General features: G+C 34.6%; 1 protein-coding gene across 8 annotated transcripts in view; it reads left to right on the plus strand.

The window, feature by feature from the left end:
- UHRF1BP1L (UHRF1 binding protein 1 like) overlaps window positions 1-3,785 on the plus strand; it is a 75,544-nt gene extending 71,759 nt beyond the window's left edge. For 7 of the 8 annotated variants that reach the window (XM_006084100.3, XM_014451542.2, XM_023749880.1 and 4 more), the window contains 2 exons: window positions 1,134-1,327; window positions 2,967-3,785. In XM_006084100.3, the coding sequence (XP_006084162.1) occupies window positions 1,134-1,327; window positions 2,967-3,086 (314 nt within the window). In that variant the 3' untranslated portion in view covers window positions 3,087-3,785. The remainder of the gene's footprint in view (window positions 1-1,133; window positions 1,328-2,966) is intronic. The other variant, XM_023749881.1, reaches the window with a different exon arrangement.
- Window positions 3,786-12,428: the final 8,643 nt, after the last annotated feature.

The following is a 12,428-nucleotide window of genomic DNA, read 5'->3' on the forward strand; positions in this document are numbered from 1 at the left end:
GGATTTTATCAGATGTTTTTCCTGCATTTATTGAGATAATCATGTGATTTGTTTTATTCTATTAATGTGATGTGTTACGCTAATTGCTTTTGGATAGTAAGTCAAACTTGCATTCCTGAGATAAATCCCACTTGGCCATGGTGTACAATTATTTTTATACTAGCGGCCCGGTGCACGAATTTGTGCACATGTGGGGTCTGGCCAGCCGCCCCAATGGGGGTTGATTGGGCTGGGCTGGGGGGGAGAAGGGCCGCAGGCAGTTGGCCAGCCGGCTCTGCCCCCGATGGGGGCTGGGGAGGGGCCGATTGGGGGCAGGGCTGGTCGGATGAGGGGCCATGGGCTGGGGGAGGCGAAGGAGGGGCGGGGGCAGGCCGGCTTGGGGGAAGGGCCCTGATAGGACTGGTTGGCCGCTGCAGTGAGAGTCATAGCAACTGGTCATTCCATCGTTCTGGTTGCTTGGCTTTTATATATATGGATTTGCTAATATTTTGTGGAGGATTTTTGTGTTTATATTTATGAACATTTTGATTTTAGTTTTGTCTGATTTTACAATCAGTAATACTGGCTTCATAGCATGAACTGAGAAATGTTTCTCCTATTTTTTGGTAGAGTTTGTAAAGATTTGGTATTCATTCTTCTTTAAATGTCTGGTAGACTTCACTTGAAAGCTTTTCTTTATCGGTAGTTTTTTTTTTTTTTAAATCACTGATCCAATCTCTAACTGTTATATGTCTATTCACATTGTCTAGTTCTTCTATAGTCTATTTTGGTAGTTTGTCTTCCTAGGAATTTTTTTATTTCATCTAAGTTATCTTTATTGGAATACAGTTGTTCATAGTATTCCTTTATAATCATTTTTATTTCATTAAGGCTGGTAGTAATGTCCCATGTTTTATTTCTAATTCTAATATTTCTTTTCTCTTTTTATGGTCAGTCTAACTAAAGTTTTGTCAATTTTGTTCATCTTTACAATGAATGAGCTTTTGGTTTATTGACTTTATTGTTTTTTCTATTTCATAATAATGTCTTCATACTAATAGATATATATTCATTTTAAAATTCGTCTTTCACATTAAAAATTAAGATTTATCAAGTATTTGAAAATGTTTTACCTGAGCATTTTACTTGTTCAGATTCTCAGATGCCTAACACTGGGAATGATTTGAAAGAAAATGTCACAAGTGAATCAGTGCAGCTTTCCAGTGGAAAGTATGATCTGAAGGAACAGCACAGTGTCACTCAAGCCACTCAGACAAGTCCAGAGACACCTTGGCCTTCTCAGTCAGTTCACTCTCCTGAGCGCTCCTTTAACTTCACTCGGGAACAGGTAATGGGGAAAACTAATTCATTCTCATTCAGTGTCAGTAATTAAAATAAACGTTCGATACTAAATAATTAAGAAGTTATTTACTTATCTAAGTAATGTTTACTGAGTACCTGTCATGAACCCCCATGTAGTGAGGGTTACACTGTTGAGCAAGATAGGGACAGGCCCAGCCTTCAGAGGGGTTGTAGTCTAATGGGGAGATAGAGGAGTAAATGTGGAAAGAGTTCTGGTTTCTGGAATCCAGGAACACTTCCTGGACGACGTATTCATTTTGATGTCTTATTTTTAAGTTGCAAACGTGTTATAATATTTCATAAAAATATTTAAAACAACTTAAATATATTCTAACCTCCTACAGTGCTATTAATACTACTTTATTTTCTTCCTAGGTTCTTTTCCATAATTTTCCTAAACAGTTGTTATTCTAGTGTATATATTGTATTTTTTTTTACTTAACATTTTTTAACAATTATTTTTGGATATTGCTACTTATGCTTCATATTTATTTTAATGACAGAGTAATATGGATGCAGATGTACTGTCATTTCTAAACCTTCCTCTTAACATTTGTTAACATTTGAGTCGCTTCTTATTTTTTGCCACTATAAATAAAATGTCCAGTAGAAGTTTAATTTCTATGATATAACCACAGAATGAGCTATTTCATCTGTTCAACAGGATTTGTTGGATGTCAGCTCTGAGCTAGGATATAGAATTAGACAGTATACCACTCTTCTCTATTGAAAAACTCAAAGACTAGTGGGGAAGACAGGGGTGTGCGAATTTTGGTTACCATGTACTGTGTAATGCTATACTAGCAATTAAGGATAGACAGTCAAGTACCCAGCTTGGTTTATAAGGCAGGAATTCTTAAGCTGTATCAAAAGAAATCTGAGAACTGTTTGAAATTAAATGCAAATTTTTCACATATTAGTAAATGCATTTTTCTGGGGAGAAAGTACTTAGTTTTATCAAATCTTCATAAGTAGGGGTTAAGAAACAGTCCTAAGAAGATAAAATACTTGAACGGAGTCTTAATGAGGAGGGGAGACCTATTAGCCATCTAGATAAAAATGTCTAATAAGATATTCAGAATGTGGGTCTGAAGCTCAAGAGTGGTTGATAGTGGATCAGGCCACAGGAGTACATGAGATGACCTAAGAGAGTGACTCAGTGATAAAGGAAGATGACCAATTATGGAAGCTAACAGAACATTAAAATTTAAGGGTTCCTACATAGTGGAGGAGAGGATAAAAAGTCCATATGTGGGAGGGATAAGCATGAAAGAGCTGTGGCAGAAAAGGCAGAGAAGAGAGACACGTAGGAAGGAGAAGAGAGGTCCGCAGTGTCTAAAGCCACAGAGAGGTCCAGGGAAATTAAAGTTAGACTAATTCACTGCTAGATTTCGAAAGTAGGCTTTAATTAGTGTTTTGAATTGCTGGGTCAGTACTTATGAACATTTTTAAGGGCTTGATATGTATTTCCAAATAGCTTCTCAAAGCAGTTTTCAGCATAAGTGTACCTTTGCCAGCATTGGTTATTTTTCTGTTCCAAGTGTCACACCTTTAGCTGATATATAAATTGTCTATATTTTCTGAAAATGATTAAATTCTCTGATTTTTCAAATTTATCATTTCAGCTCATGGAAGAGAATGAATCTCTTAAGCAGGAATTGGCTAAAGCTAAAATGGCTCTTGCAGAAGCTCACCTGGAGAAAGATGCTCTTCTTCATCATATAAAGAAGATGACAGTTGAATAGCAGGAGTGGCAGTCAAAATTCAAATTATAGCTCTGCAGTCGGGAGGTTATATTTATAATGTGATGTTACCAACGAGTGGGAGAATTTCCTTTTAATGAAAAGACAATAAAATTAAATAGTATGTGATGAAGTGGTGACTAGTCCAAAGCCAGTTTAGGAAGTATTAGGTATGGGCATTACAATCTTTTGGTTGTTTTGTGTTTGTTAACCCTCTTTTAAACTGGTCTGATATAGGGAAGTCAACACATACTGTAAAGTAATTTCATGCCTAATGAAGATGTCATTTCCTAATTTTGATATCACACTATAGGCATTTTTTTAAAAAGAAAAATGAAAACCTATTGTGTTCCTCAGATTATTGAATTTATCACTCTCTGTTAATGATTACTATGATTTACAAAGATTCAAATACTTTTAGGGCTAATGTAAAATAAAAGGCTTACATTTTAAATGTTTTAAAATAATGTACTTAAATCTATAAGTATTTAATTACTGTAAAAAGTCCAATCAAACAATAAATTATATAATTTTGGGTTTGAAAATTCTGGCAAATCACCCTACTGAACTTATAAAGTAACTTGGAAATGTGAAAAAGAAATCATTTTAAATGATGGGTAAACTGTATAAATTGAGGCATAATTTGCAACAAAAAATGGTACAAGTGTAAAAATAAAAAGCACAAACTATAAAAAAGCAAAACATTAGAGCAGCGGTTCTCAATCTGTGGGTTGCGAGCCCTTTGGCGGTCGAACGACCCTTTTACAGGGGTCACCTAAGACCATCCTGCATATTTATATTACGATTCATAACAGTAGCAACATTACAGTTATAAAGTAGCAATGAAAATAATTTTATAGTTGGGTCACAACATGAGGAACTGTATTTAAAGGGCCAGAAGGTTGAGAACCACTGCATTAGAGTATATGGCCAACTGATTTAAAAAGCATTACTTGTACATTCTTTGAAACATTTCTTGTTAGAAGTAAAAGAGTAACCAGCTAAATTTGGCAGCATTTGTAACTACGAATTTTAATTAATACGATTTATATTATTTCTTTACCTTTATCTTTTCTCTATTTAAGAGTAAAATTTTCAGAGTATTTTCTTTATACATACAAAAAAAATTTCATACCATTCTTAAAGTATCAGATTAGGTGGATGTTTGCACATATCCAGTTTATATAGCTAGTTTTGATTAAAGTTCTTTGTGATATATATACTGTCTTCTATAATAAGAATGACTGGTAAATTTTGAATTCTATTTTCTAGGAATTGTTGAGGTTGAAACCAACATGAGAGAGAATCTCTTTCATGCATTATGAAATAAAAGTTCCTAGTGTTTAAGCAAGAGAGGCTTTTGAAGACTTAAAGTATATTTGTGATATAATTAAACAGACAGACTTAAATAGATAGTCTATTTTAAAATTTGCATTCTTAAATATAAATATATCCAAGATAGAACATGAAACAGCTGGACTACTTTTTCTGTAAGGTACTTGAAAATTTTAAACCACGTTACGACACTTTATGGTGCTTTGCTTGTTGGCATGACGTACAGCCATCCCTATGTCTGAGTACTTGGAGGAGAATACAGGTTTCATTTACTTAAGTGTTGGAGTGACTTGGATTTTATTTAGAACAGTACTGGTCTTTTCTTCTGTAACATCCATTTTCATTGACATGACTTTAATACAGGCCTTGTTTTGGGAGCTGAGGCTACAGCAAAGAATAGATTTAAATTGTGAATATTTTACCTCAAAGTATTTAAAAATTATGTTAAACTGTGTTAATCTAAAACTATGTAATAGTCTTAGATTAAAAACAAAGGTCTTATTCAATATTTAAAATTATAGCTAATATCCTTTGTAGAGTACTTTTGATTTATAAGTATATATTCAACGAATGCAGTCTCTCATATAGAAAAACAGATTTGATGGGACATTAACTTCTTCAGAGCTGATAGTGTTTCTCAGGATTGACCGATTTGCTCTATAGAAATTTTAAATTTGTGGCATATTACAGTTGTTTAGTGTTATGGAAGCCAAATGTTTGTCTTATTCCTTTTTATTGGCCATCTTAAGAAAGCCATACAAACAGTATATATGATAATTAATGTGGATCTGAGCATTCTACTTGCAATGATTTTTAAAAAATTTATAGTGAATAGTGTTTTTATAAAGATTTAAAATTCACTATCTCATGTAATTCCCACAAGAAAACCTGAGTATTATTCACATTTTAGAAGTTAAATAAAAACACTAAGGCTCAGAAGGGACAAGTGACTTTACTGAAATCATAGTTAATAACTTGCTCTTTTGACTTGAATCCCAGTTATATGCTTTTATTTTACTTTGGTCATTAATTCGCAGATTTTGCCAGGGGTGGGGAGAATCACTGTCTTATCTGTTTTTCTTTTAAAGATAAATATAATACTTTTAATTATGTGTGTGTGTGTGTCTGAGAGAGAGAGAGAGGAAGAGAGAGAAAGAGAGATGTATTATGCAAACTATGTATAAGATAGTGGGAGGATTTTTGATTGATTAAGTGAATCCCATCCTTTTTGGTGGTTGAAAAGTATAGAAGTAAACCACATATTAGAAATAAAGTTGCCATATCTTGAAAAAAAATTTTTTCTAAATCTCTGTCAGACTTTACTGATCAGGGGAAGGAAATTGTAATCATGTTTTGCATTTTAATTTTGTGTATGTCAAAAAACATTTTCTTGGTGTCTTGTATTTTTTTTCCCTTTTCTCATATTTTATCCTAGAATTTCAAAAGACCACCTCGTGACACTATAAAGCATCATCACCATTATTATTAACTCTCACTGGAGAACATGCTTATTGATTTTAGAGAGAGGGGAAGAGAGAGAGACCTCAATGTGAGAGAGAAACATAGATGGTTGCCTCATGTTTGTGCCCTGTTTGGGGATTGAACTTGCAACCTAGGTATGTGTCTCTGACTGTGAATCGAACCCACAGCCTTTATGTGCACAGGATGATGCTCCAACTAACTGAGCCACACCGACCAGGGCTGAAACATTATTATTATTATTATTTTTTAAATAAGAGCCTTTTTTTTAAATAAAGTGAAACAGGCTTAAGATAGAAACTTTATTTTAATTTTAATATATTTTATTGATTTTTTACAGAGAAGAAGGGAGAGGGATAGAGAGTTAGAAACATCAATGAGAGAGAAACATCGATCAGCTGCCTCCTGCACACTCCCTTCTAGGGATGTGCCCGCAACCAAGGTACATGCCCTTTACCGGAATCGAACCTGGGACCCTTGAGTCCACAGGCTGACGCTTTATCCACTGAGCCAAACCAGTTAGGGCCTGAAGCATTATTTTTTATTTAAGGCAGGTTAGTATGGCAGTGTATGATTGCAGGCAAATATATGTGGGTTTTTATTGTAGTTATTATTATTCGATACTTGCCAATACAGGAGTTATAATTTCCTCTTTAACAAGTTTTTATTAACTTCCAGTTTATTCAAAGCATCATCCTATTTCAGTAAATGGCAACACCATCACCCTGGTTCCCAAACTGGTAACCTAGAATTCATCTTAGACACTGTCTTCTCTCTAATTCATTCATATTCTCTCTCTCTCTCTCTCTCTCTCTCTCTCTCTCTCTCTCTTCCTCCTCTCCCTCTCTCTCCCCCCTCCTTCTCCCTTCTCCCTCTCTCTCCCCCCTTCTTCTCTTCCCCCCCGCCTTCCCTCCCTCCCTGTCAATTTATTGCCTGTCATTTTACCTTGCAAACATCTCTCAAACTTGTCCACTTGTCTTCGCTTCTCACCACCTTTTAAATCTAAGCTACCATCAGCATATTTGGCCTGCATTACTTGAATGGCCTCCTAACTGGTCTTCTTACAGCTACTCTGAACCTACTACGATTCATTCTCTATATCCAGGCAGAGTTCTCGTTTTTGAAATCACACAGGATATAAGGCAACCTACTCATTCTTACCCCCAGCTTAAGCCACTTCAATGACTTTTCATTGCTCTTAAGATGAAAACAAAAATATGTTGTGACCTATGAGGTCACATATATTAGGTCTATCATTTACTTTATAGAGTAACTCTGAGCATTAGAAGAGGTAATGTCTCATAAAATTAAAACAGTGGCTGACACGTCACCTTAAAAAGCACTCAGTAGGAGCTAGTTATTGTTACTACTGTTTAGTTAGCCTCATTGTGTACCATGTTTCAGTTACTTTGTGTTCTACTTAAGTCTCTGGGATAAGTGAAAATAGAGTACTTCTTCCACATTGGAAACTTTGCTCATGCTATTCCTTTGGCTTGAAATACCTTTCCCTACTCATGTAACTCCTATTTGTCTTTCATATCTCAGCTCATTCCCTAATTTCTATAACAAAGTAAAACTGCTGGGACATATTGTCACATGAACACATACCTCCAGTTAGCATTGAACACTTTTGTAATTTTATATGTATTTGATTAATGTAGATCCTCTAGAAGATTGTAAACTCAGTGAGGACAGAAATTATGTTTTTGTTGTTGTCATTGTTGAACTTTGTATTCCTTATGCCTCATACAGTGCCTGGCACATAGTAGGTGCTCAATAAGTTTGTTGAATAAAATGGATGAGGTATCAAGGATGTTTTCAGGTATTGAGTTCTTCCTCTCAGTTGGACTGAGGGGAGATGGAACGTAGGCAGAAAAGTAGGTGGTGGTTATTAAAAGGAACAGTCTCTTTGAGTCCTTGGGGGGAAAAGTGGGGGATGGAGAAATTTGCCCTATTGTGTTCTTCAGAATTTTGAATAGCTGGTTAATTTATCGCAAGCCATCACAAAACAAAATTAGCATATCACTTGATAAAACTACTACAGTGCCAGAATGTCATCTGGCTTTGATAGTAGCATATGGTGTTGTGGCTGTCAAAATGTGCCTGTCCCATCAGCTAAACAGATTGGAAACAAGGCCCAGAGAGTAATGGCTGAAAGTTTTTGATTTTGAGAAATTGACTGATACACAGGATCTGTAGTGTGTAATTCCTTAAAGTGCAAACTATCTCATTTTAGCTTACGCCTAAAGTAAAGTGTAGATTTTGAACTTGTTTCAGTTTCCTTTTAGAATACATAAGATATTGAAAGTTGAAATCACACAGGACATAAAAGCACTAATATAGTAATGCCTTTAAAACACTAATTCATTGAATTATAAATTCTTATAAATGTTTTTCAGTTTTTATTGAGAAGTACAAAAATTATGGTAATATGAAGCAAATAAAGTAAGCATGATGGTTTTTATAAACCATTAGATATTAACCTAATGGATTATCATAAAGTGGAAGGAAATTCATGTTACAATATTGAAATTCAGCTTATCTATTACCAACACTTCTACGTAGTCTTGGCAGGTTTCAGAGTTTGAAACTCTTTTAATAGAAAAATATGAAATAAACTTAATGTCTTTTTTTCTATTTATATAATAAAACATGTATGATAATTTTTTGATCTTAGAATAAAAAAGGTATCTAAATCACCAAGAAGAGTAATCTGGATTTAAAAAACTTGTGAAAAAATATTTGGACAAAAAAAGCAACACTTATAAATTATATTTTATTTTCAATTTGCATCACTAATCAAAAGTCAATTCATTCTTTACATGTTATACTTAACTGGTTGAATGGTAAGTAAAATTTCTCATTCTTGACTTTATTAATTTTTATGTGCAGAAATTGATAGTTTAGGTGAAGAAATACTTGCTGGGTGGTGGTTAGGAGAGTACAGTGAGGTGATTAAACTTTTTCTTGTGATCATTGAGCAGAATTGTTTTTGTTGGTATGATAAAGAACTCAAATACTGCATCATAAATGTCATCAAGAATAAATGAGAATATTTTTAAAGACAGGCATGTGAATAAAGGTTTAAATAAGTAGAGATTAAAAGAATCCCTGTAGGATATGGGTGAAATAAATTTATAGGGTATGATCAAAGTCCATCTTTCACAATATTTAAAAATCACTCCAATTAGAATAGATATACAGTAAAATCAGAGCAGGAACATTAAAAAGTAACCACTGAATAAATCTTGTGCAAGGAAATATGTTCAACAAAATTATAATAATTAAACACTTGAGAAAGATCTATGATAAAAAATTCACTTGGTGTATCATAATGAATTAAAGCCTTAAGCAAAAAATAGATACAGAAATTCTCCAACTTAATATGCAAAAATGGGCACATTCAGAATTTTTATAAATAATGATATGCCCAAAAAGTATATCTGTTGAGTTCTGCCCTGTGTGGCTCAATTGGTAGGAGCATGGTCCCAAACATTGCAGAACTTTTGGGGACAGGGCATGTACTAGAGGCAACCAGTCGATGTTTATCAGTCTGTCTGTCTGTCTATCTAACTATCTCCCTTCCCCTCTCTCTAAGAATCAATAAAAATGTCCTTGGGTGAAGATTTAAAATTTTTTATTGAAATCTTGATTCCAATTTTGATATTAATAGGGCACTCATTGCTATTGGAGACATTTTATTTGTATAAAACTAATGTGGCATCTTAGCATTTATCTGAATTCATGATATTTACCTCATAACTCTTATTAGTATAATTAGCATAGATATGATAATGATTTGGTGCTTCTCTGGTTTTACTTTCTCCATTCCTTGCAGTCAAACAAGATTTTTCTATAGTAAATATTAGAGCTCTGAAGGCAAAAGAGTTTTAAAGAGGGATAAAAAATGAGCAAATAAAGCAACTTTTTAATATCCTATTTCTATAAATTTCCAGAACTTAACGACAGTCCCATATTATCATATCAATATAAAAACATGTAAAAGCCAAGTATATTAAAAGTGATAGGGTCTTGTGTTAACATACATATTTGAGAATTACTGTAATGTATTTAAGCCTTATCTGTAGTCTAGTGGGAGTCTAGTTAATACTTTGCCATTTCCCCCTGTATCTATAATAATAAAAGTGTAATATGCTAATTAGACCAGATGACCTGGATGAAGCCGGGGCTGTGAGGGAAGCCCAGGTCCCGGGTGCCAGAGGGAAGCCGGTGCCGGCATCCGTGGGAAGGAACGCCTACTCTTACATGAATTTCGTGCATCGGGTCTCTAGTCTTCAATAAGTCCCCTCCCTCCCTTTTGCCTTCAGAATTCAGTTTCTTGTTAATATATTGACTGAGTAGCTTCATCTTTGACTTCCTTTTGATCTACCTTTTTGTGTAGTTCCATTATATCTGGTGGCCATTATAATGTGACCAATTTTAGAAACTGAAGCACAAATAATATAAAAATATACACTGCAAAAGTCCCTTTTGTCATGTAAAACAACATAGAATGTGCTGGGGATGGAGGTGGGTACCATTATTCCACTTACCACAACCTTCTTGTACTCTTGGTTCCATTTTTTATTTCCTTAGTATAATTGCTTGGATTGTCCACTAGTTCTAAAATATCTTAATATATCTCATGAGCATTCTAAGTATTTTTGTTGTTAATGTTACTTCTCATTTTCTAGTTATACAAATTACTTGGCATTTGCATTTATGTAATCATGAAATACTTTTCCTTGTTGCTATACCATGCACATTTACTTCACCATATCACTATGAGTTCTTTGTCATCTTATTGTATAATATTTCATTGAGTAGATTACTAAAATTTAATAATTGGTGTATTAATCATTTGGGATTTCCCAATGTTTTACTATTACAAATAACTGTAATGAACACTTTTTGTGCCAAAAGATTATTTACATGGTGGATTATTAAGATAGATTCCCAAAAGTAGAATAACTCCATCAAAGGTCATGAATTTCCTGATTGGAACTGCTTTCCAGAAGGCTTCAGCGAAGTTTGTATCCTCAGAAGCACTGTCACCAGTAGTGAATATCATCATAAGAACAAAGTAAACAAAGGTTGAAATGCAAGGACATTAGACAGTAACTCAGAGTCATATGAAGAAGTAAAAATGTCAGTAAATGCATAAGCAGTTATAATAGGTGGCAATGGTTGTGTAACTCCACTTCTTCTACAAGATTTGAGATACATTTTTTAAAAACTGCTAGTCTGAAAGCTAGTATTGTTACTTGTAACTACATATTTTATTTTCTATATAATTTAAGAGGCTAAGGCATTAAAAATTACTAGTTTATGTTTTTGGACAAAACATATAAAGATGTACTTTTGTGTGACATTAACAACTGAAAAGAGTAGGGATGGAGCTGTTAAAGGAGCAGAAGTGAGAAGTGGTTGGAACCTGATACATTTTGAAGGTGCATTTGTTGAGGATTTGGATTGGTTGTGTAAAAGATAAGACTAGGATTGATGTATGTTTCTGACCTGAGCAACTGTGCAGTGATTGCACACCGCCTTCAGCAAACAAAATCCCTGCAGGTAACTTCTTAGACAAAGTTGGGAGCTATCTATTCTTACTTGAGCACATCTCTTTTGTGTAACTATGTATGTGTGTAAGTATGATGGATTCTAGCTCCTTCCCTAAGTAGAACAATTAGATAAAAAGCAGAAGAGGTTTAGACACACCTCTTTGCCACTCCAGTGTTCATAGGTCAGACAGGTGAGGAAGAACCAGGACAGGATACCCAGAAGCAGTGACAGGAGGACAATCAGGACAGTGTGTGCCCTGAAAGAGGGGCGGGAAAATTGTTTTAAAAGGGGAAATGATTGGCTATGTCAGATGTTGCTCAAAGGTAAAAAAAGATGAGTGACAATTGACAATTAGATTTAACAATAATGACGTGTTTGGTGAATTTGAAAACAGTTTCAGTGCAAATAGGATCAAGACCTGTTTGAAGTGGGGCACAGGAGAGAATAAAAGGTGAAAAACTGGAGAGAAGGAACATAGACACCACTTTCAAGGAGTTTTCTATTAAAAGGTAAGCTAACCACATAATTTACAATCCAAACTGGAACATGTTTGCAAAGGGCACCATTAATAATTAAGCTAAAATTTGCCCTGACTGGTTTGGCCCAGTGGATAGAGCGTCGGCCTGCGGACTGAAGGGTCCCAGGTTCAATTCCGGTTAAGGGCATGTACCTTGGTTGCGGGCACATCCCTAGTGGGAGGCGTGCAGGAGGCAGCTGATCGATATTTCTCTCTCATTGATGTTTCTGACTCTCTATCCCTCTCCCTTCCTCTCTGTAAAAAATCAACAAAACATTTAAAAATAGTAATTAACCCAAAATTTAATCAAGTATAAACTAACTGTCACAACAAATGTCATTTTATGAAAGAGAGAGGATTCGCTGGATGAATTGGTTACTTTTTTTTAAGAAAGGAGAAATAACAGGCAATAGGGATGATCTCTGGAAGAGAGGGAAAGATTTATGATGGAG

Source organism: Myotis lucifugus, unplaced genomic scaffold (assembly GCF_000147115.1).
Source record: "Myotis lucifugus unplaced genomic scaffold, Myoluc2.0 scaffold_10, whole genome shotgun sequence".
Lineage (NCBI taxonomy): Eukaryota > Metazoa > Chordata > Mammalia > Chiroptera > Vespertilionidae > Myotis > Myotis lucifugus.